A 26,196-nucleotide genomic window follows, 5' to 3' on the forward strand; every position below is an offset into this window, starting at 1 on the left:
TAGTCTTTCCCATTCTGTTCTTTTCCTCTATTTCTTTGCATTGATCGCTGAGGAAGTCTTTCTTATCTCTTCTTGCTATTCTTTGGAACTCTGCATTCAGATGCTTATATCTTTCCTTGTCTCCTTTGCTTTTCACTTCTCTTCTTTTCACAGCTATTTGTAAGGCCACCCCAGACAGCCATTTTGCTTTTTTGCATTTCTTTTCCATGGGGATGGTCTTGATCCCTATCTCTTGTACAATGTCACGAACCTCCATCCATAGTTCATCAGGCACTCTATCAGATCTAGTCCTTTAAATCTATTTCTCACTTTCACTGTATAATCATCAGGGATTTGATTAAGGTCATACCTGAATGGTCTAGTGGTTTTCCCTACTTTCTTCAATTTAAGTCTGAATTTGGCAATAAGGAGTTCACATTGAGCCACAGTCAGCTCCTGGTCTTGTTTTTTGTTGCCTGTATAGAGCTTCTCCATCTTTGACTGCAAAGAATATAATCAATCTGATTTCGGTGTTGACCATCTGGTGATGTCCATGTGTAGAGTCTTCTCTTGTGTTGTTGGAAGAAGGTGTTTGCTATGACCAGTGCATTTTCTTGGCAAAACTCTATTAGTCTTTGCCCTGCTTCATTCTGTATTCCAAGGCCAAATTTGTCTGTTACTCCAGGTGTTTCTTGACTTCCTACCTTTGCATTCCAGTCCCCTATAATGAAAAGGACATCTTTTTTGGGTGTTAGTTCTAAAAGGTCTTGTAGGTCTTCATAGAACCGTTCAACTTCAGCTTCTTCAGCGTTACTGGTTGGAGCATAGACTTGGATTACTGTGATATTGAATGGTTTGCCTTGGAAATGAACAGAGATCATTCTGTTGTTTTTGAGATTGCATCCAAATACGGCATTTCGGACTCTTTTGTTGACCATGATGGCTACTCCATTTCTTCTAAGGGATTCCTGCCCGCAGTAGTAGATATAATTATCATCTGAGTTAAATTCACCCATTCCAGTCCATTTTAGTTCACTGATTCCTAGAATGTCGACGTTCACTCTTGCCATCTCCTGTTTGACCACTTCCAATTTGCCTTGACTCATGGACCTAACATTCCAGGTTCAGAAAGCAGACTACTCAGCAACTATTACAGCAATGCAGATTACACAATTATATAATATTTATGCATTAGGACACAGAATGAATTTAAAGACAAAAAAAGTCATGACTGGTTTTTCATTTATCCTGTATCATCCTGTATTTGCAGAGAGGGGTGTTAGCTATTCTTTGCAAACTCTCATTAATGACTTTTTTAAACATAAATATATTTTCAATGGTTCCCTAGTGAGAACACCTTGCCCTGTTACTTTGCCTGAAAAATTATAACCAGTCCCAACTTTTCACTCTCAACAGCAATACTTCCCAAAATGTACCCTCACTAATAATAACATCTATTATGTTCCCCCAGAGATCTTTCCAAAATATTTTACAACTGCACTTCTTCAATAATTTTCCTATTATAAGTTATACACTTTACAACCAATCAGAAATCATTATTAGATGAGAGAAATAGGACTTAGTGGATAAAATCTAAGCCCAAAACAAAGAAATTTTAATGTTTTAGCTTTCTGATGGGCAAAAGTTTAAGTTTTACCAGGCTTCATGAAATACTGAAAATCTCGAAAGAATCTGAAGGAATAACAGAGACTCCAATCCTAAAAGCTAAGAAAAACTCATCTTCGAACAAAGTTTTTTTTTTTCAATCATTGGCATACAGATCTGTCTACTCATTAGTTCAGAGTCTTTAACTAATAACTCTAAAAATGTAATTTATAATTTAGGGTTAAATGCAAGCATATTCAGAGATAGAACCAGCATGGCTCAGATTCAGTTTAGGGTATTAATCCCAGCTAGCCCTCAGAATGACCCTGTGTAAATGCCTTGGGCTTGCTCTCTTTTTTTTTTCTTCCTTTTCAAATATATTCAACCTGGCTGGAAAATCAGTCTGAAAGAAAACTCAGCAGGGATCTCAGATAAAGCAGGGACTTTCTGGGTTGGAAAGAAATGGAAAAAAAGCATTTAAGAAGAGAAAGACGTGTGGTGCCTTTTTATTTTAATATCTCCACCTCTGAGAGACATGTTTGGTTCTTTAGTTTGTTTAAAAGTTGGTGGGCTCATTCACTAGTGCTAAATGGAACAGCTTTATCAGCTGAGGATCCTGTCACTTTGACAAGGTATTACTGAATGCAATGAAGTCTGACTTAGGATTCTGGTTTGGTACCCACTCCTCGTCCTCTCAAGCTCTTAGCTCTTCCTTCTCCAGAAATTTCAACCTGCAGGTATCTGAATGAAAAGAACAGATAGATCACAGTAACAGGGTCAACAATTTCACCAGATTACTGAAGTTTAAACCCTGAAAAATCACATTTCACTTTAAATCACACTGGCCCTGCTAATTCTGCATGAATGATTTGGTAAATCCAGAGGTTTAGGATTTTGTAGATTATTTAAGATATACCTAACAATCTGAAACTGATTTGCAAAACAACAGCTTTTCTAAAATTGTTTGTGCTGAACTTGTAATGAAGCGTTCATTCTCAGCAATCATCTTTCAAGAAGCACTTTAACAGCTTGCCCCCTCCTTCACAGAAATCATCCAGGCCACCCAGGTGAAAGAAAAGCTTTTGTAAATTCAAAACAGTGCCTACCTCAGTGGTTCTCAATCCTGACTGCACATTAGAATCATCTGGGTAGCTTTTAAAACTAACCCTTTCTGATTAATTGGCCTGGGAAGGGGACATGACATGATATGTTTTCAATCTCCTCAAATGGTTCTGAAGTGCAGACACAATTAAGAAGTCTTAGGCCCTGGTTCCACCAATACTTTTATTTTTAGGGTCTTAAAATGAACTAAAGGCTGTGAAGCATACTCTCTTCAGCTCAAGGAATGATCATTAAAAAAATTAAAAAAACAGGATTTCCCTGGAGGTCCAGTGGTTAAGACTTCCAACTTCAAATGCATGGGGCACAGGACCTAGCCCTGTCAGGGAACTAAGATACCACAAAGCAAGCAGCATGGCCAAAAATAAAAATCCGATAATGGTTACATATTATTCATGTAAAAACGTCCCATGACCCTCTTCGCTAAAGCCACAGTTAGTTCATGCTGTTAGAATAAGTTCTCCTAAATAACGTTTAGACTACATAAACCACTGAAATGGTCTAAAACCCCCAATATTTCAACACCCAAACTGACCATCCACTCTGCCTCCTCCTCTGAACAATACAAAAATGTGTCGTATCACGCCTTTTACTTCTTGCTTTAAAAAAAATATTATTACTAGATCTACCTGTAGTATCAATTCCTTCCCTTTTTTGTCTACAAATGCCACAAGTCCTTTTTCTCAAACAAAGTTCTCCCCGGGTCACTTTGGGCCCCAGTGTCTTTCCTCTAAAGAATTTACATTCTCGACCACTTTCTTAGCATCTGTTGTACTGCCATTTTTTCTTTCATCCACTCTGGGGCCTGTTTCCCTAGCAATTTGAACTCCAGAACCACCAATTACACTTTTTTTTTTCTTCTTGGTATCAGGGTTTCCAGAACAAAGGCTCACAATATATGTTTCGTTTTCTACTATCAATTTATAACTTTCAGGCTCTTTCTACCCCACCCAGCTCTCTCCTCAAAAATCTCCTTTAGGGGAGATGACTAGGGCATACATCCTACCGAAGATTCTCCAATAAGCCATTATCGACTTTTGAACTTTGAAACTCTACCTACAAGGCATGCTAAACAAAAACTAGATTCCTGTCCTTAGCGGTTTGTTTTGGGGGGAACTGGGGGGTGGGAGGAGATGACCTCTTCTGTTCATCTCTTTTTCAATTTTCCTCTTCCCTCCACTCAAAATTTTAAATTATCTTTCTCTTGCAGCCATGAAATTAAAAGACACTTACTCCTTGGAAGAAAAGTTATGACCAACTTAGATAGCATATTCAAAAGCAGAGACATTACTTTGTCAACAAAGGTCCATCTAGTCAAGGCTATGGTTTTTCCAGTGGTCATGTATGAACGTGAGAACTGGACTGTGAAGAAAGCTGAGCGCAGAAGAATTGATGCTTTTGAACTGTGGTGTTGGAGAAGACTCTTGAGAGTCCCTTGGACTGCAAGGAGATCCAACCAGTCCATTCTAAAGGAGATCAGTCCTAGGTGTTCACTGGAAGGACTGATGCTGAAGCTGAAACTCCAATACTTTGGCCACCTCATGCGAAGAGTTGACTCATTGGAAAAGACTCTGATGCTGGGAGGGATTGGGGGCAGGAGGAGAAGGGGACGACTGAGGATGAGATGGCTGGATGGCATCACTGACTCGAAGGACATGAGTTTGAGTAGACTCCGGGAGTTGGTGATGGACAGGGAGACCTGGCGTGCTGCAATTCGTGGGGTCGCAAAGAGTCAGACACGACTGAGCGACTGAACTGAACTGAACTGAACTGGACAACTTGCACTAACACGGCTTCCTTGTCACCACTATCACTTGACCTCTAAGGTGTCCCATCCCCTCCTCGAGCGCTATGTCTCAGCGCTCATTCTAGTTTCTAAGATGGCCTCCACAGAGGTCGGGAAGGCTGCGCGAGTTCCACCCACGCAAAGCTTCGGTCATTCCAAGTGCCGGAGGACCACCTCCTGAGCGGAGGATGGGCGGAAGCCAAGAAGGCAGGGCCGAGAAGGCACTCATCGGAGCGCCCGCACCACCACTCTCCCCGACGCCCAGCCCTGCGTCACAGGAAGTGGGGGCCCCACCCCTAACGTCAGAGGCCGGAAGGGAGCGTTGCTGGGGCACGGGTGTGAGCGAAGACGACCGTGGGGAGACGAGAGCGTGTCTCCGCCGAGGTAGGAAAGACGCCCAGTTTCTGGCTTGGGGACCTCCAAAAATCTCACCGATAGTGGACTGGGATACTTTCACCTTCTAGTATATTCCCTTTTCTGCGCGCCTTGTGGGTCCTCAGCAAAGGTGTTCAGGCAACCGGTCGGTCTGCCACTGCTTCGTCCCCGTCGAGGGCCTCCCTAGCTCCTTAGTCTTAGTTTTTTAGGTTAAGCACCTTGCCCACCATCTCCTGTTTAGTCCCATTGTTTAAATGGACTCTTGACTTTTGTTTAAAGGAGGGAAAATGTTGGTTTTACTGAGACCCCAGCTCGGTTAAGTGTAATCCGTTGCTTCAGGCTACAACCAGCTCCCAAGCTTGACTGCTGAGTGCCCTTTTCACCGCCGTCTAGTACTAGGGAAAACGTGAAAAGTTGATAACAGTTTGATAGTGATAGGATACTTACATGGACAAGGCTGAATGATGAGGCTGTAGTTTCCAGTGCCCTTAATCTACTGTAATTTAGTCTTTTTGCCTCCAGAGGATAGGGGGGCTTCCTGCAAGTTGCTGAATCTGGCACTGATGGTGCCTTTAAATTGCTTAAAATCAAGGAACATAGTGTTTGGCTCTTTCAATTCTCTTTTTATTTTTGTTGAAAAAGTATAGAATAACTATGTATAACATATAAAAGGGAAGGTCAAAATTTCTTAACCCAGACATGAAAATTATTTTTTCATGGCAGTTTCACCAGTGATTGTCATTTACAGATAGGCTCTGCAGCAAATTACTAAACAAGTTCCAGCTGATCACTTGTATTTCCTATCATAGGTTCCAAGACTGCTTATGTCATAGAATGGGGGGAAGGGGTGTGGAATTGTATGAGGAGAGCTGGCTCTAGGGACAATAACTGTAAATCTAGCCAGTTTTAAGTTTACTATGGGGATGGTTTTATATAAATTTAGTCTGTTTTGTAATAATAAGTTTGTTTAATCACAGAGCTCAATAGGGGAGAGTCAGGTGGAAGAGGATTCAAACTAAAAATTGTCTTTTAATCTTACAAATTTCTGTTACAGACTTATTCTTTTATGATTCTGTCAACTATAAAATGGACAGTTCTTGAGTACTAACATTTAGAAATGTTTCCTCAGTGCACAGAGGGAATGAGTATTACCTGGAGAAATTTAAATAACCAAGTCTGTCTGGTTTAGCTTGGAGGCGGGGGAGGTAATAAAGCATCACTCGGAAAAGTGTGATACTTCCTAATCATGTTTAGGAAAAATCATAGAAATAGTAAACTGGAGTGTCTCTGGGCATACTGAATGGATTGACTGTACAGTCTGACATAGGCTTCCAGCGTTCCCCAGCCCCCAGAAGCAGGGGGAAGCCAGACTGGCAGCCCGATCATCCTGTATTTTTGAGGACTTGAGAACTTTAAAATAGTACCCTATTCCTTTGTTTATCCTGCAGTTTAAATAACATTCTTGTGGGCTTGACTTGCCCCTTCTAATGTTAAATAACATCAAACCCTGAAGGATGGTAAACAGTGGCAAGGTGTTGTAATGGCACTTAAAATTAACTGACATCCTCTCGCCTGAATACAGCTTAAGTAGTAGTCATGTTTGGTTTTTCCTAACTGTGAGCCCTAGAATTTATTCTAAGAGTGTGAGTTAGGCAATGATAAAATGGTTCAAAGTAGTAAAGAATGCCTTAAAGGGGAGAAACTAATAGGAAGAGGGAGGTGCTATAAGGGTTTTTTATATTAAACTTGGGTGACTGCAGTTCTAGTCTGATCCATTTCTTAGGGCTTCTTTTGATATGTTTTATTTCTGATTTCCTGATCCAGTTTTTTTTTTTCCCCCCAGCACTTTGGATTTGGCTCCTTAATTCCCAACATGGAAGAAACTTACAGTAAGTACTTCTTGTTGCTTTTAGAAAATAAGTTGCTTATATGTAGTTTTCTCTCTGACAAGACTTTTAATGTGTTGAGAAAGATTCACTTTTTCGCTAAACTGCTGGAAGAAAAAGTGAGACTGTTTTAGCAATGCAGAGAAATGTCCAAATTTGAAATAGGACCCTTGAAATTAAAAAGTATGAGAAGTCATCAAGCTTTGGGAAAGCTGCAGTTGGGACACCTGTGTTAAACTACATATTTTTATTTATTAAGTGAAGAATTTTCATTCTTCAGAACTTCAGTTTCTCCTGTTAGTGACACAGGGATGGTAACCCCTGGTTTCTATTTTGTGGGATAAAATGGTATACGTCATGTTGATGTGCATTGAGTTTTTAGGATTAAAGAAATCCTAGGGAGAATTCTTATTTCTCTAGTGATCCAGGAATCTCAATGGCCCAGAAAATCAAATGGGAGCCGGAGAGCTAGGATCATACAAGGGTAGAACAAGAGAGGCCTGAAAAACCATTTCATTCAACACTAGAATTTTACAACTGAGAAAACAGAGCCTAGGTTAACTAATTTAACCCATGGTTATATTGTTGGGGACAGAGTAAGAACCAGAGCCTTGTATGTTGTTTATATGTTGTGCCCTACTTGATACCACTAGGCACTATGGTTTCTAGACCCTGACCAAGTTTAAGGAACATCTGAGTGGATGAAACTTGTCAACAAGACTGCCTTTATTTCCTACTTTGCTATCTTGTTCAGAATCTCTTAAGTTCTAACTGAAAGATATTTCAGTTCCATTCTGCCTTCAAGGAAGAGTCCAATAGAACCTTTATCACCAACAGGTAGAAACTCCATGGAAATAGTCTTTATTAAATATCTACTATAGCATGCAGAAGAATCACCTGGGATAATTGTTAAGACACAGGTTTCTGGAGCCCTCCCCCCAAATTTTTGATTCAGAAGGTCTGGGACTCAGGAATTTGAATTTCTAACATGCTGCCAGGTGGTAATGCTAATCTGAGGCCCATACTTTGAGAATAATGAATCTAGAAGTCTGATTCTCCTTGATCTTCCTTAGGGCTCCCTCTTTTACTTCCTTAATTTTTCTAAAAATATGTTGATTAAAATCTGAGATTTCGGTGTGAGATAAATACAAGAGATTTATCTTTATTCTTCGAAGCGTACTACTCTATTAAATTAGAAAGCATCATCTCCTTTTATGTCTCGTATTCTTTTTCCAGTGGTGATTTTTTTCATAGAAAAACGTCACTTGGTTCTTGTAATTATTGCTACATAGCACAGACTTTTTTAATCAGTAGATGTTTGTTAAAGAAAGAAGAAAATGATGGATTTTGCTGTTTATTTAAAATTTTTAAGTTTGTGATTAAGTAAATTTAATAAAATATATTGGCTTGTAAAGAATCAACTCCTTTAAGCATAGCATTTTTTTCTGTTTATCTGTGTCTTGGTAAAGTTTCATTGTTTTAAGATTAAAAAAAAAAAAACCTGGCAGTATGTTAGAAATGCATAATATCAGGCCTCATCTCAAACGTGCTGAATCAGAATCTACAGTCCTCAAGTGATTTAACACCAGGAATCAAGTTAAAATGAGAAATACTGTTTAGGATGTACTTGACTTTTCCCCCCCCGACTGATCTAAAACTATAATCTGACAGATTCCTGAAGCTCTCCAGCTTCTGTCTTCAGGCAGTACCTCTTAGCTGATAATACTCTTGTCAGGTCTGGTTCCTCATTTCCGTGAAGCTTCCTCCATCTCTCACCGTGGGTTCTGGGCCCTATCCAAGTGTGAGGAATATCTGAGTCTGTGCTTTTGGAGGAAGCTTGTCCATGAGGCCTACTTCGTTTTCCAAATTAAGTTATATTCCCAAAAAGTCACTCAAGATTTTTGCTGATCTCTAACAATCTAGAGATGTGGGATGGGGTGGGAGGTGAGAGGGAGGGGAACATATGTATACCTATGGCTGATTCATGTTGATGTATGGCAGAAACCAGCACAATATTATAAAGCAATCATGTCTAATTAAAAAGAAATTTAAAATTTTTTAAATGTTAAAAAACAGGTAAACCAATTTAAGGGACATTCTAAAAATTTTTTTGCTGAGGAGTTCAATAGTATTTGTTACAACTTTAAATTCATATAATACTTTGTGCAGTACTCTTAGGTATCTGCCCAAGAAAAATACTCGTACAGTGCACAGATAAGTATATATTAGATTGCTAGCCACAGCATTTATATAATAGTAAAAACTAGAAACAGCATAAATGTATCAGTAAGGGAACTGATTAAGAAACTGCTACATCCATGTACAGCAGGGAAATATTTCTTACATTTCACTGATCAGAAGGAGCTGTTAAGTTTGTTTGTTTGTTTTAAAGAAAAGCAAATACAATGGTTACAGGAAATCTTGTCACATGCTACACTATGGATAAACTTTGAGGACATTGTGGTAATTTAAATAAATTAATCACCAAAAAACCACATGCCATATGATTTCACTTATATGAAATACCTAGAATAGTCAAACTCATAGAAACAAAAAGTAGAATAATGGCTGCCAGAGGTTTCAGGGAGGAGGCAATGGGAGTTATTTAATGGGTATAGAGTTTGTTTTGCAAGGTGAAAATTTCTAGAGATTGTCTAGATTCACAACAATATGAATATACTTAACACCAATAAACTGTACACTTTTAAATAGTTAAGGTGATGAATTTTATGTTACTTATATTATTACCATTAAAATTTGTAAATTAAACATAAAATTGAAAAATGTTTAATCTTTAAATAAAAGACCATTTAGAGCAGACCTAAGTTGCTGCTAAGTCGCTTCAGTCGTGTCTGACTCTGTGTGACCCCATAGACGGCAGCCCACTAGGCTCCTCTGTCCCTGGGATTCTCCAGGCAAGAACACTGGAGTGGGTTGCCATTGCCTTCTCCGAGACCTAAGTTATCAGAGACCAAAAAGTAAAACGTTTTAGTAGGAAGCTATCATTATTAACTCCGATGCATGCCACTGAATGGGCAGTAAAATGTGTATGAATTATAAACTATGTCCAATCTGTCAGCTACTGACATGGCCTATCATTTGCTTGTGATGAAATGGATTAAATGGAGGGAAACTAACAAGAATTTCATCTGTATACTCTTCCTGTGTATCCTGAAGCTTCAGAAATGTGAAAAGATCACTGCTTAGGATGAGCCTGGTTGGCATAATAAGCCTGCTTGTCCCTTAAGACTTTTTGTTCCTATGCATTCTGTCCTTCAAGTCACCTTTCTGGGCTCATTTGCATCATGATCATGGTTAGCAATTTATCCCATGTTTACCACTCTTCCGGGGACACTGTTTCAGTTCCCCTGGCTTCTGATTTTCATAGCAGTCTCTTGGTTTATAAGCTTCTTATCAAATGTGAATTGTTTATGTTATTTCACTTGGATTATTGCCTTCAGTGGTGGCAACAGCATTTTATTAGATTGCCTCTTGTCCTCATAATATATTCAAAATGTACTTAACTGTTTAACTTCTCTTCTTTAACCAAGATTCTTAAAATTTAGGGCTCAGCCTGGACATTTTGCAGAACCTAAGAGTAGTTTTACATGTTACGAGAAACTTCGCTAGTGTCTATTAAACTATTGAAATGGAGCCTGAAAGTATAGTCTTCTAAGGGTACTTTTAAATTGCACAATATAGGTTAGGGGTTGGCTTTCTCACAGTAGCCCCGTATATCTGCAGTTGTCTCAAACTTAGGAGGCTCTGTTTTTGGCAGATTATTCTTTCTACTTTTTTTTTTTAATTCTTTCTACTTTTTATCTGGCCAATTTCATGATCATCAGATTAAAGAATTCTCTGGGGTTTTTTTTCTCATTATGTTCCAAAATATGAAATTTTGGAACCTTTACCAATTTGGTAAAGGTATTGGTCTCTTTCAATGCAAAAGAATGCTCAAACTACCGCACAATTGCACTCATCTCACACGCTAGTAAAGTAATGCTCAAAATTCTCCAAGCCAGACTTCAGCAATACATGAACAGTGAACTCCCTGATATTCAAGCTGGTTTTAGAAAAGGCAGAGGAACCAGAGATCAAATTGCCAACATCCGCTGGATCATCGAAAAAGCAAGAGAGTTCCAGAAAAACATCTATTTCTGCTTTATTGACTATGTCAAAGCCTTTGACTGTGTGGATCACAGTAAACTGTGGAAAATTCTGAAAGAGATGGGAATACCAGACCACCTGACCTACCTCTTGAGAAATCTGTATACAGGTCAGGAAGCAACAGTTAGAACTGGACATGGAACAACAGACTGGTTCCAAATAGGAAAAGGAGTAGGTCAAGGCTATATATTGTCACCCTGCTTATTTAACTTATATGCAGAGTACATCATGAGAAACGCTGGACTGGAAGAAACACAAGCTGGAATCAAGACTGCCGGGAGAAATATCAATAACCTCAGATATGCAGATGACACCACCCTTATGGCAGAAAGTGAGGAGGAACTAAAAAGCCTCTTGATGAAAGTGAAAGAGGAGAGTGAAAAAGTTGGCTTAAAGCTCAACATTCAGAAAACGAAGATCATGGCATCCGGTCCCATCACTTCATGGGAAATAGATGGGGAAACAGTGGAAAGAGTGTCAGATTTTATTTATTTGGGCTCCAAAATCACTGCAGATGGTGACTGCAGCCATGAAATTAAAAGACGCTTACCCCCTGGAAGAAAAGTTATGACCAACCTAGATAGTATATTCAAAAGCAGAGACATTACTTTGCCGACTGAGTTCTGTCTAGTCAAGGCTATGGTTTTTCCAGTGGTCATGTATGGATGTGAGAGTTGGACTGTGAAGAAGGCTGAGCACCGAAGAATTGATGCTTTTGAACTGTGGTGTTGGAGAAGACTCTTCAGAGTCCCCTGGACTGCAAGGAGATCCAGCCAGTCCATTCTGAAGGAGATCAACCCTGGGATTCCTTTGCAAGGAATGATGCTAAAGCTGAAGCTCCAGTACTTTGGCCACCTCATGCGAAGAGTTGACTCATTGGAAAAGACTCTGTTGCTGGGAGGGATTGGGGGCAGGAGGAGAAGGGGACGACCCGGAATGAGATGGCATCACGGACTCGATGGACGTGAGTCTGAGTGAACTCCGGGAGTTGGTGATGGACAGGGAGGCCTGGCGTGCTGCGATTCATGGGGTTGCAAAGAGTCGGACACGACTGAGCGACTGAACTGAATTAAACTGAACTGACTCGGTCTCTTTTGAGAGGTAACTAGATTCACTGACTAGGAGCTATTTCGAGGAATACATTAAATCAGGCAGACAAAAAAATAAATCTATGAACGAATATTTCCTAAGCTTCCATAGAACATATAACTGATATAGAGCAGTGCTTACCAACTTTTTTCATGTCATGACAAGCTAGTAAATAAGGATGCTGGTGTAGGGGTTAACTACCCTCAGCTTGCCCTAAGACTCGTTGGGGACTAGGGGGCACATGTGCAGTGGACTCCCACATCAGTATATCAATACATTGTCCGTTCCAACCTTCAGTATACTGCCTGGGAAGTTTTGGTTGAACTAGCTAGAGAAAAGAATGACCCTGAATTAGCACTTCCAGAAAAGGAAAAGACGTATCATTTAATTTTTTGTTATAATAAGGATTACCAGCAATAAAAACAACAGTATTTATGCACAACCAAATGTGAACTTTGACCCTCCCCCATGAATGCTGGTTTTGCTGGACTTAATGAAGATTCAGTAACACAGTTTTATCTTACATTTTCAGGTGTTTTTAGTCACCCTTAAACTCTTTCAAGTTGTTGTTAGGCTGTCTTGTTCAGTTCCTACAGATGCTGTTGAAAAATCCATGTGCCAAGGATGCTGAAATGTTGCCAGGGCCTGTTAAGCTTTATACTTACCTTGTTTTTCTGTCTTTCAGTCGATACTCTGGACCCTGAAAAGCTGTTACAATGCCCCTATGATAAAAACCACCAGATCAGGGCCTGCAGGTTTCCTTATCATCTTATCAAGTGCAGAAAGGTATGATATTATTTTCTCAATTTGCCCGGTGATGGCCTCCTGAGTAGTTCTTTTAAAAAGCCAAATTTTATAAATATCAAATAATTTTAGCATATATGTTTTAATTAAATGCCAGAATTGCTTTGGGTTAAATGCCAACATTTATAGAAAAGAATTTATTTCTTGGGTATGTAAGTTTTTTCTCATTTTGGTTTTTCCCCCAACTAGTGACACAGCACCCTTAAACAGTTTCTCTCCAGTCTTCTCACCCTCTGTGAAACAGAGGAATCACTGACTTTTACTAGTGATAAGAAATCATTCTTGCCTTGTAAATTTGATGTACTTATTGTCTTGATAAGGCTTGAGTACTGTGATACACTTATTTCTGATTTTGTTTGTTTGTTTGTTTAGAAATGTTAAAGAAGTTGAACAGCTAGAGGTTAACCTAAGAAAAGATTATTCATAAAAATAACTATTTCTCTGAGTTTCAACAGTAAGCATTTTGAGGGGAGGGGAAAAAAAAAGACAGCTCAAAGAGTTTTTTCCCTCTGGTCACCTTTTGTAGATTTAGTTGATGTAAGCTAATTTAATGCTGATATATTAATTGAGACTGTTTGAAAGGGTGGTTAGAATAGAAATGTCAGATACAGAGGCCAGAGTTCTGCCAGGATTTATGCTTGCAAAACAATTTAGGTATTTAATCCAAACCTGCATACAGTTCACATATGCATTAACATTCTTCAAGGGATGTTTCTCTCGCAGTCCTGGAGACATGATTATGATGCCATTGTTGATTATTTCTCAGCTCCTTTCAGTCTCTAGAGCAAGAATTCCTTAAGGTTGAACCTAGACATGACAGACAAGCAGATACCACCACAACTTCCTCCTCTAGGCTCTCAGACATGTCCCAAGGAGAAAGGTTGGGAAAGGGAGCCAAGTGGTAAAAAGACATCGTCATAACTCCCCTCTCCTAATGCTCTTAATCTTCAGCCACAAAACCTTTGCATTAGAATGCCCACTATCCCTTTAAAAAATCATGGAGATAGCTGCCCTCACAATTTTCTCCATCTTCTATTTTTTTGCACCCTTCTCCCCACTTTACATTATTTTTACTTTTTTGAGTATCATTTGTGATATATCTTTTGCTTCTCCTAATTTCTTAGTTGCTGGTAAACTTAACATAGGATTTGGGTTATATTAAACACTTTGTTTTGTTTTCTTGTTTTGTATTAAAATAAGGAACTTGGTCAACACAGTTCTCTGTTATCTGGACTTTTCCTTAGTGAAATAGCTGAAATAAAGGACAAATTGTTCAGAGCCTCATTTCAGGCATCGTTACTTTAAAAAGTGTTCCTGTGTTAATCTGAAAAATCGTTGGCTTTGCCTCTTCTGCAGCTCCCTTCCCACAGCTATTTTCCTGCACTTAGTGCAGACAAAGTGTGTTTTAGTGTTGCTGTTCATCCTGAATATCAGCTTTCAAAGACATCCAGAGAGCTGTGCCATTACAGGCTGTGCCACCGGACTCGCATGACCCTGAGAAGTAAACAGGGAGAAGATATGATTCAAATACCCAATCCTAAATTCACTGTTTACTTCCTTATAAACCACTTTAACCCCAATATCTGTGTTGTCAGTCTTTATAATCATAACAAAGAGGTAATGTCTCTGTGATCTGTATAGGTGATAAATAACTCTCTCAGTGTTCTGCTGAGTGTACCTATCACAGTTCCACCACAAGTTTCTTGACAAACCCCTTTAATTTTTTTCACAGAATCATCCTGATGTCGCAAACAAACTGGCGACTTGTCCCTTCAATGCTCGCCATCAGGTTCCTCGGGCTGAAATCAGTCATCATATCTCAAGCTGTGATGACAAAAGCTGTATTGAGCAGGATGTAGGTAAGACTGACTAGCTGAGATGTTTCAGTACTGGAGGTTAGCGCCTTCAAATTTATATGATGCTACATTATCACCTTGATTTTCGGCTTTCATCATTTCAGAAAAACAATACTTTTCTGCCTTTGAGATTTTTAATTTTAGCAGCAAAAGATTGTCAGGTTATGTGTGCCAGACTTTGAACAATCTGATTCATTTTACTAATAATTCGTTTAAAAATAAAAATTCTTTTATTACCATAAATACGGCAAACATCTTTGTTTCTGCTTCTCTTTCTTGTCTTCTGTTGGAAAGGAGATAAGACCTGTTTAGTTTTCATTCTATCCATTTTTCAGAAACAAAGACCCTGCAACCTTTTAAGCCACTGACTCCTTTAAACATAATAACTTGGCAGTGTCCCCTTCTTAAGTCAGAATCTCTGTTGTCTTGCAGTCAACCAAACCAGGAGCCTTGGACAAGAGACTCTGGCTGAGAGCACATGGCAGTGCCCTCCTTGCGATGAAGACTGGGACAAAGGTGAAGGGCCTCTACGTCTCTTTCTCCACAGTGTCAAAATCTGAAGTCATTTGCTTTAAACAGAAGGAAGGTTTTCCTTTTTTATGAAGATACCATGTTGTTCAGAATGCCGTATTATTCTTATTGAGCCCCAGTACAAACACATTTGTATCTCTGTGCAGACACGTGGAACAGCCTTTCCCACTTGATTGAAAAAGAAACACTACTTTACATATGTTTTTTTCATAAATTGTGTTATACCATCTGTGTTTGGTTGTTGCTAGGCACGTTTATTATTATTTATGCCGCTTGTGTTTATATCCTTCAGTTAAATTCTTGCTACTGTGTCTCTTAGGGTACTTGACCAGTTTTTACTTGCTTCTCTGAACTTGTTTATTATTTCTCATCTCACAAATTCTACTAGTATGAATTGGTGTTTTACCTAGTAGCACCACAAACTGTGTTTTGTTTCCTTTGGCAGATTTGTGGGAACAGACCAGCACCCCATTTGTCTGGGGCACAGCCAACTACTGTGGCAACAATAGGTAAATGAAAAGATCTCATTCCCACCACATCCTCCCAGAATCAAAGTGCTCTGTTACCAACCGAAGGCTCCAGAGCATGTATTGACCTCTTTCCTCAATGATGTTACTTGGTGGTAATTTGTCTAGATATAGTTTTGGTGGGTTTTTTCTATTTATTCCTTGAGTCATAAAAAGGTCACATGCTTTGCATTAATTCCTGTGGGAACACAAAAATACCAGCTTGTAGTCTAGCACAGGAGACAGTGGCGCCAGCCATTCTTACGTCTTAGCTAGAGTTTTTGCTAAGTTCATGTTATTTTAATGCTTTGAAAACTTATGTAGCTGTACTGTATGTGTTATTTTTGCTCTGGATAACTAGTGTCCAAGGAAAAAGTAATCTTAAAAGTCCCCGATTTGAGATTGGACAATCCATAATACCAATTAGATAGGGAAAAAACTCATCTCTCCTTCCCCACTGATTTTGTATCTAATTTAAATCTCTAAGATTTTCTGTTACCACTTGATCTTCAAACCTTCTAAGATCATGTTCCGAATTCCCTGGCAGTCCAGTAGTTAGAACGTCACACTTCACTGCCAAAGGTGCAGGTTCCATCCCTGGCTGGGGAACTAAGATCCCATAAGCCATACAGTGTGGCCAACAAGAAAAAAAAAGATCATATTTCAAACCTAAATGAGAGCATTTCCAAATTAGAAAATGAAAGTATTAGATAGTAGACTTCATTTTTTCCTCAAATAAAATACTTAACCAATTTTTATTTTTTAGCTCCTACAGTCAGTTGTTACAAGTGTACAGTTATTTGTAGTTTATGTATGCACTGAGATAGAAAAACTTAAAGATGAATTCCATTGGTACAATATTAATTTTATCTCAGTTCTGTGAGATTTGTTGCCTTTAGTTTGGTTGTCTTGGCATTTTTTATCTCTTATGTATATTGAGTGAGTTGATGAGCCTGTCATACAATTGAACAGTAGATGGCATTGCTGTTTATCTCAATTTCTAGAAAATGAAAATGGTTAAACCCATCTTAATGCCTGTACAGAACAGTGAGCTTTCCAGAGAAGTGGTAATCATTCTAATTGCAAGAATGTTTTGATGGAAATGTGTTTACATTTCAGAATGTAGGTGGTTGTTTTTCCCCAAATTACAAAAAACACATTTTGATTGTCTTACGTGTGCCTGCCTAAAGAATGCAAATATGCCAGCATACTCAAATTCATCTCTCTTTTTGCAGCCCTGCAAGCAACATAGTTATGGAACATAAGAGTAACCTGGCTTCAGGCATGCGTGTTCCCAAGTCTCTGCCATATGTTCTCCCATGGAAAAACAGTAAGTGAAATAATGGCAAAATCCTTTTGCTATGTGTTGTGGTAAATAAATACAGTTGGTCTTAATTATCTCAGGACATGTTCAGTCTGAATACCAAATACCTTGCACCCATATGACTCTGAGAGTGAGTTCCTCCTCAAATTTTGCATCTTAAGCACGTCACTCACTTCACCCTGTTCCTAACCCTGGTTAGTAACAAGCAAGTATAAGATCACAGAAGCCTAAAGAATATTTTCAAGACAGGGTGATGGAGAAAGAAAGGGCAACCCACTCCAGTATTCTTGCCTGGGAAATCCCATGAACAGAGGAGCCTGGGGTCACAAAGAGTCAGACACATCTTAGCAACTGAGCACGCATGCATACTAGTTGAGCTTCCCAATAGAAAGCTCTATGCTTTGTGCTCTCATCAGTATTCTTATCTGCTCTTCAAAACTATAACAAGGACCGTTTTCGTAATTAAAATTTTTTAATTATAAAATACATACTAATCGCACAAAAAATTGTTTGCTTTGCTGGTAGTTGGCAGATCTGGACCCTGAATGAGTCTCTTAACTGCCAAGACCAGAATTATCCCCTCGTTTCCTTTTCCTGTCTTTTTAGTTCTCTTTGTTTCCTGCCCACTCCCACCTCTCTCATGCCATTTCTCTACCCCCATCTCAAGCCTTTGGTTTCAGCTATGAATAAATGCCTACTTCAATTGTGAGTTACTGATGGCTTAAAAAATTACATTTTTGCAAATAAAACTCAAACCGAGAAAGGAAAAAAAAAGGGTGACCACTGACGTCAGATTCCATGGATAAGTTTGGGACCAATAAAAAGACTTATCTATTTTAGCAAGGAGGAAATCATCCCTGATTTTTAAAGCATAATATCAATAGGGAATTGGGATTAGAAATTGGATTGCAAGGGCCTGAAAGGTAATGGGTAGAGACAAAATGAAAGTAATGTTATAAGAACCAGCCTAAGAATGGTATTCAGATGTCTTTCCAAGGCTTCGGAGACAAGGCTGAGTAAACAGGTCTGAAATTCATGTCATACCACCCTAGTAAAGAAATTCCCATATATTGGTACACCCAACATCTTGTCATTTTTATTTAATATAAACTTCCTTTTCCTGATGTTGCCCCCAAATTCAGATTTCCTTGATCTCAGTCTTTGTTGTTGTTTGAGCTAATTTTTAGGTGGCTACAGGATCCCCTTTAAAACATTTCCCTTTGGATAGCTGCATTTCCCCCAAAATGAGATTACCTAGTCATATGCCATAAGGCTTGATAGGTGGAAGACTATTTTCTTTTTCCATGGTGAATAGAATCCAGTCACTAATTTTAAATTCTGCTTTATTATATAATTCCATATACCCCAGGAATAAATCATTTGTGTTTAGTAAGACTAGGGCGGTGGAGTGAATTTCAATTGACATGGTGTATTTATTTTGAACTATTTCTACTCCATAGATGGAAATGCACAGTAACTGAATATTTCATCAAGTAAGTGTTTCAGTTTTATTTCACAAATTTTTCAGATGGTAGCAAGATTTAACTGGACATAAAGCAATTTGGGTCCAATTTTCTTTCAGATTATGGTACCAAATTAAAGCTCTGTGTGTGCCTTTCGTTTTTTAAGTATATAGCCTCTGTTATGGCTTTACATGCTAATGAATAAACATTTACTAGTTAAATTAGAATTCTGTTACATGCCAAGTTGCTCTCCCTAATGTTAGTGCACATTCCTTTTCCTTTTTTTTTAATCAAAGTTGCATTCTAGATCTATCATGCCTTTTTAATGGACTGAGATTAATCAGACAGCTGTGCTTCACTGCTTTGCAGTTCTTTCCCTGTGCAGTACAATTTAATACTCATCAAAAAATTCATACTTTTTAACTAGCATTTTAAAGTTTTGGGTCTCCAAAAGTCTGTAGATCTTATTGCACTGTAGATCTTATCTGAATATTTGATTTAGCAGAACCTCACAAAATCTATATAAAGAGACCAAAATCTTTTAGTTTTCACAGATGAAGCCCTTCTTTGAGATCACCCTATGTACCCACAGCAGAGCCAGGTCTGATGCTTCAAATGGCTGCCTTGGCTGAGGTTGACCAGCCACATGGCTTCTGGCAAAATATTGTTGGGCCGGGAATGGGATGATAATCCCCACTGTCTTGAGATGGTAGGCCTTCAGTGAATATTTATTGAATGAATGAGTAATTGGCTTGTTGCCTTGTAGTCCATTCACTTTTTCTGAACAGTGAAGCAGATGGATCGTCTGCCAGCTAGGGTTTGTTTTGTACCAAAACTGATGTTTCTTCTGGTGAGGAACAGAAGATATTCTAAAAGCAAACACCCCTTAGCTGAGAACAATAATATTTATCAGTTGCTTCTAGGGACGGGCCATTTTTCTTGGTAGGTTCTGACATCAAATTATTAAATATATCTGGAAGCCAGAACATTGGATTTGGTCCCAGAAGGGAAAGAGACACAACTGCACTGGAGTGCGTCAGAAAAGCACACACAGACCTGGGTAAATGGAGAACTTTGAATCCCTCTCTGGCACACTGCTTAAAATGTTTGGTGTTCATCCAGTATGGATAGCTACCTATCCAATGGCTACTCTGCGGTGAAAGCCTAGGAGAAATTTCTGTCACTTAAGACTAAACACTTTTCTGCTTTGGAAAATTGATAAAGTCATTAACACTGATAATTTTTTTGTATGTGTTACCACGGAGGAATAAAGGGGAAAATTTAGGTAAGAATCCTTAAATAGCCACAGATCTTCTTATCCTCTTAGTTAAAAATAAAGCATCATTTTTTGAACGCCTGTTGTTGCAGAATTCTCTTCTTTGGGTACACACACACACACACACACACACACACACACACACACACACACACGGCATGACTTACTCCCTTAAGGAACTTAAAAAGTAAGCAGAAAATTTTTTTTATTGCACATACGTGAAAACGGTTTGTTCACCTTGCACTTAAATGCTTTATCCCATTTATGTTTTTATCAATATTTTACCAGATAAGTGCCTCAGAAGCAGGTAATACCATGTTCATTTTTGTTCCCCTAATATGCATTGTGGGCTTCCCTGATGGCTCAGCTGGTCCTGGGTTGGGAAGATCCCCTGGAGAAGGGGGCAGCTACCCACTCCAATATTCTGGCCTGGAGAATTCCATGGACTATATAGTCTGTGGGTTCGCAAAGAGTCGGGCAGAACTGAGTGACTTTACTTTCAATGTGCATCGTAACAGCTCAAAATATATTATTAAATTAATGAGTAGATAGAGTATATGAAAAGAGAAAAAAATAAGTTAATTGGAATTAGTCCAGAATTGTCTGAAGAAGTCAGTTACCTGGATGGTCAATTCTGATTTTCTTTTCACCCATGATAACTGTTGATACAAGGACTATATATTGATCTTTGTATAGAATGTTTTTAAATCAATTAACAAGTTTCTTTGTGATTAGTGATACTAAAGAGCTAAGGGTCAGAAGGTACTTGGTGTTCTGCCCTTGACAACAACAGATTCTTCCAGCAGACCAAGAGACCTTAATTGGGCTATAGTTTTGTGGCCTCTTGTCAGATGTAGTTGGTGCTTTTGTCATTGAAAGGAACTAAGAACTCTAATTTTTCTCTTGTTTCCTCACAGATGCCAGACCCTGGAAGACTCTTCTTCCTGCTACAGTGGGTTCTCCATTTTTTTTTCTCCTAATCTAATTATAGAAAGATAAACTGTCTGTGACTTTCAAACTGACAAGTACCTTTTTTTTCCCCTCCCCACTTCGAGTCCTTACTCATTTGATGCAAGAAAAAACCCTCATGCTGAGAAGAAATGTTTCAAGTAAACCATCATTGTAGATAGCTTGATAATTTGGTTAAGTGCCTGCAACCGCAAGATCAGAATTCATATCCCATTCCTCATTAATGAAACAGATCATCTAAAGTTACCTTAAAGGATCCAAGCAGGCAAGAAATTTGGATTGGAAAAAGTAACGTGTTTGTGTTCACTGACTCACAGGAACCAAATTCCTTCTAGCGTTTATAGGAATGGACCTTTTCTGATTAGTGCATCTGTTTACTGAGTCTTTGATGTTGATAGCATTTATATATAGAAATATACCCCATTCTTATTTAGAATCCTTAGGACATCTTGTTCCCTAAACTTTTCTAACTTAGGATAGGTTTCTTTTCTCTTTCCCACATTCCAGCTAGAAATTGTATTAGCTGTCACGGTAGGTGTGGATTATGTAGGAGTGAAGATTAGAATGAAGAGGAGGAAGCAATGTACATGTGGAGAAGAGATAGGCTTTCCACCTGTGTGTGAAATTTGATTAAGCTCAAAGTTGAAATGTGTGAAGGCCCTGGGACATGTGTGTAAAAAGTTAGATTTCTGAAATACCCAAGGCTCTGGCTATCCTAGCATCTTGTTGGCTCTCAAAAGGAGACTTTGTAATCTCCCAGACTAGTTCTTTATTTGGTTGCTTGTTTGCAGATTTGGTGTGATTTGAGTTTAAAACTGTCTGGCATGGGGAGGGATTTGCGATCTGGAATAGATAGGGACTCAGAGGAAGCATACTGACAAGTCATTCCAAAAGTGATCTCTTGAGCATTGTTTGTAGGGGAAATAGGCTCGTATGGAATGCTTCTTCCACAAGTTTCATGCAAAACAGGATTCTCTCCTGATGAAGCAAAGCTATCTTGTTTATTTAGTTCCAACTTCTATAGACAGATTCAAGATAAGCCCTAATACAATAGTATTTCTGCTTCTGCTTCTACTGGTATAAATAAGTGAATAAGTAAACTATTTCTTCTGGAGAGGGTGGTGTGGTATTAAGGAGGAGGAAAAAACACCCATTATGCCCCTAATTCTGGTCACTTAATGTTTGTCAGTCAGCAGCTCACAACAGTTCAACTTTATTTAAAAATAGTTTTAACTGGAAAATACGAAACCCTTTTGATTTCATTTATTTGGGTGATGACAACCCAAACTGTCTATACTACACTTGAAACCCAGAACTCCTACCAAGTTTGGGAAAAACAAGTATGAGTCTATTGCAAAGAATCAGCTACTTGAGTATAACTCAAAGAAGGGATTAAATAGAAAAGAGTTACTTTGTGCTTTTTAAATATCTAGAGAGGCAAATTAGGCTAGCATCTGTCATTCATGAAAAACCTTATGTTGTTATTTTAGAAGGACACCTCTTTGCTCACCAGTTCTAGAACTTAACCAGCAATACATCTGACCTGTCAAAGTGTGAATAACACTCACTATAGGTGAATGCCTGCCTATGTTAATTTTGTTAGCTCACAAAATAGACCACCCCATTGTCTCTTTAGTAAACTAATGATTAAAGCAGCCAGTTTGCTTAGGATTTTGGGGGGGCCTAGGATACACTAATTTGGATTTAGTTTGCTGGAGATTTTGGACATTCCCAAAAACTAGAGTAAAGAAGTGCCTTGAATTCTGCTACTACTGTCAGAAGTTGGGAGGTGAAGCTTACTTATTTTTGAGACCTTTTTCAGAGGCTGCCTTCTGTTTGGAATATAAACAGTGGAAAGTAAACAGTTGAATATTCTACCCTAATTTCAGTGAAGGTCAAGTGTTATGGTTAAAGGTTAAATGTAGACATGTTTCAGAAGCTTATCTTAGCCTTTGAGTTCTGCATTTTGATCTTATCCAGGAAGAAGAACATTTGCTTTCGGGAAGGTTGCCTTTCTCTGTGGGTATTCTAGAAGTGCCACTGTGATTTGCGAATGTTCTTACCAGGAATAAACGAATGTAGGTAGTAAATGATGCTTAGCTCTCCCGATAGCTGTACTTGAGGTAAACAAGGAGAGTATTCGGATTCAATTTCAAATAGCACACTGCAGTACCCTTCATTGGTGAGACAGAACAGTAGCTGCTTGTGTTAGTCTCTTACACCTATCCTGGCATTCTGAGAGTCCTTTATTGTACTTTTCACAATTCATATTACACTCCAAGGTAGACAGAAACTAAAGGATGATATTATACTTCTTATTACCATTTTTAAAGAGGCAGGTTATAAAAATCAAGGTGATTTGTATACTATGTTTTAAATGATTGAAGCAGGACTGTCCTTGGGGAGAATATACCTCTTAGAAAATACATTTTCTTATGCCAGTTCAATGGGTAGAATAAGGAAAATGACTTAAATTCCATGAGAAAATTACTATAGTGACTGCTCATTCTTTTGACCACTGTCTTCCTGGTACTGTTCAGGTTCAGAACATACTCGCATCCTACTTTATAGGTGTGGCCTCTTCATGAGCCACTGAAAACACATTAATCTGTTACCTTGTACCAGCAGTCTCAGCTGACTTTTATTCCAGCCATACCAAGTCTGAAAAACACAGACCTGTGTATGGGGTGTGGGGGTGAGTATTTATTTGCCCTTGACACAGCAGTTCCACTGCCTGGTCCAGTTTACTTAACTCTGATCAACTTGGTAACTGCTATAACAAATATAAAATCTCAGGTTGTTTACAGCCAGGAAGACCAGCGTCCCAGGCTGGACAGTAACCCTGGAGAAAAGCCATATGGTCAGCAGATTTGCATTCGTGTTTACCTTATTTAAAGGTGGTTTTTTGTGAAACAAATAATGTGAGCACTGTTGATGAACATCAGAAATATTCAGTTGTTTTACTTTCATCTACTTACATATACACATATATATGGAAGAAATAAATCTATGTTGTATTAAAAACTATTTCATATGAACCCAACCACACCTCTTAATTTTTATTAAAATACTTGTCATTGAAATAAAGTATACTTTCCCAGCTCATCTGTTTCTGTCCTGTTTCCTCAGGCTTGAATTTCAGGATTTCATCGGACAGGGTTAGGGGCTTAAATTATTTAGCTCCTTGTGTTGGTTTTCTCTAGAGTAGAACTTTATAGCAGAGGTGCAAACTAAAAGTGATGGAAAGTCTTGATCTTTAGACGTTTCACTGAGATATCCTTTTGTCGAATTGGAAATTTCAACAGAAGAGTCAGTGTTTTAGCTTTATAAAGCCTTGAAAAACAAACATTGATACGATTCTACTAGGTGTGTACGTTTGATATCCACCTGTCATACCTCATATACTCAGAGCTGGAGGGGAGTTCAGAGAGCACTGATCCAAAGCTTCATGTGGCCTATAAAGAAATAGGCCCTGTACCAATGTGTAACAGGACGTATTTTTTTAGGAAAAAGAAGGATAAACACAAAATCCAAGATAGTTGTTATCTCCAGGGGAGAAGTCAGAAGGATAAGATCAGGAAAAAACACAGTAGTAGTCAGTTTAATTGGGTTTTGGGTTTCCCAGTGTTAACTATGCTTTATACGTGTGTATTAAACAATGTAATTTTAAAACATCTAAGAATAATTGCTAAAATCATTGCAGAAGGCTTACTGTAAGCAAGCCACTGTTCTTACTTAACATTTTGAGTATTTTTAACCAACAGTAGGGGAGATAAAGGCCCTGAAAATTTTCTGTTTGCCTAGAATACCAAGTTTGTTAATAATGTGCCATGACCATAACCTGGGACTTCTGATTCCTAAGGAGTTACTGCTTTGGGCTTCTATAGCCATTATGTTTCTCTAAATGTTGATTCTGCACTCAGCCTCTTACTCTCTCAGGCCACGTGTTTCCTCCTCAACTTGTTTCCATGTCTACCAGCTTGGACTGCGTGGTTAGTCACTTCAGTGGGCTAAGTCAGCACCCTGAGTTCCCTTGACCCTGTTGTTTTTCTGCCGTCTCTGCTTCACCAGTTGTCAAATCAAGCGAAACGTACCATCTCTTACTCTATTCCCTCTGGGTTATCAAGCATAGTGATAGGAAATCACATAATATACCAACTGACTCCACTGCAGATGTCTGATTTTTTAACTCAAGCACTCATTCCTATTTGGCTTTTTTCAGCTTTACCTGGGAACTATTGTATTCTTTTTATTATTCTCAACTTTATAGTCCCTACTTCCCACCCTTACAGATGGCTTTGCCTCTTTTCTTTGTAGAGAAAATACTGGTCATCAGACTTAAACTTCCTCTTTTTCCCAGCCCTAGATTTGAATGCTTGTGACATATCTCAGAGGCACACTTCATCTCTAAAACTAACCTCATCCCTGTAAGATAGCCCTGCTGTTGATGCATAACAAATTTTCCCATAGCACCGTGGATTAGAACACATGCATGGCAAGTTACTTCAGTCGTGTCCGACTCGGTGCAACCCTAAGGACTGCAGCTCACTAGGCTCCTCTATCCATGGGATTCTCCAGGCAAGAATACTGGAGTGGGTTGCCGTGTACTCCTCCAAGGGATCTTCCCTGGATTTAAACAAGTTTCTAAGGGTGAAGAATTCACAAGTGGCTTAGCTGGGTAATCCTGGCTTGGGATCTCTCTTATGGTTGCAGTCAAGATGTCAGGCAGGGCTACGGTTTTCTGAAGACTTGAAGTGAGGCTGGAGGATTTACTTCTGACGTGGCTCACTCACATATTTGGCAAGTCTGTACTGGTTGTTGGCAGAAGGCCTCAGCTCCTCCACATAACGGGACTCTCCATAGCGTGTTTGAGTGTCCTCACAACATGTCAGGTGCCTTCCCCCAGAGTGAGTGAGTTAAGAGCAAGAAGGAAGCTATAAATTCTTTAATGACCTAACTTTAGAAGTCACACTCCATCATTTCCACAGCATGCTTTTGGTTAGGCTGGTGAGCCCTTTTCTTGGTAGGAGAAGTCGAAGGAGCATGAATACGAGGAGGCAAGAATTATTGGGGCTGTCGAAGGATGGCTCTTCCACCTAACTTTTTCTGTCTTCCAATATCTTCCAAAAGTTATTCCTTCTTTTCTCTCAATTCAGTTTCTTTCTCTTTGTATGTTATATTTTTCAGTAATAAGTAAGTTGTCTTTAACTCTTTAAGCTACAAAGTGGTACCGTTACATTCATTAAAAAAAAAAAACCACATAGCCTCTCCACCATATTAATCAGGTTCAGTTGCAGAAAACATCCGTTTGAGCCAGTCTAAGCAGGAAAGGATTTGTCATAGGGCATTAAATGGATCACAGAATTGTTGAGGAAACTGAAGAAATTAACTCTAAACTGGACTTCCAGAAGTAACAGCCAAAGACTGCTCCAGAAGGTGCTGCTTCTACTACAGTAAAGAA

At 38.8% G+C, this 26,196-nt stretch overlaps 2 protein-coding genes across 2 annotated transcripts in view; both read left to right on the top strand.

Annotated features, from left to right (window-relative positions):
- METAP2 (methionyl aminopeptidase 2) overlaps positions 1-25,773 on the top strand; it is a 492,318-nt gene extending 466,545 nt beyond the window's left edge. Inside the window, exon 12 of the mRNA XM_052640400.1 lies at positions 25,763-25,773. The gene's annotated coding sequence lies outside the window, so the exon portion shown is untranslated. The remainder of the gene's footprint in view (positions 1-25,762) is intronic.
- GTSF1 (gametocyte specific factor 1) lies at positions 6,738-20,751 on the top strand. Its single transcript, XM_052640403.1, has 7 exons — positions 6,738-6,753; positions 12,692-12,792; positions 14,543-14,669; positions 15,099-15,182; positions 15,643-15,706; positions 16,939-17,033; positions 20,684-20,751. Exons 1-7 carry the CDS (start codon positions 6,738-6,740, stop codon positions 20,749-20,751), a joined length of 555 nt encoding a protein of 184 aa, XP_052496363.1.
- Positions 25,774-26,196: the final 423 nt, after the last annotated feature.

This window comes from Budorcas taxicolor, chromosome 5 (genome assembly GCF_023091745.1).
Source record: "Budorcas taxicolor isolate Tak-1 chromosome 5, Takin1.1, whole genome shotgun sequence".
In the NCBI taxonomy this organism is placed as follows: Eukaryota; Metazoa; Chordata; class Mammalia; order Artiodactyla; family Bovidae; genus Budorcas; species Budorcas taxicolor.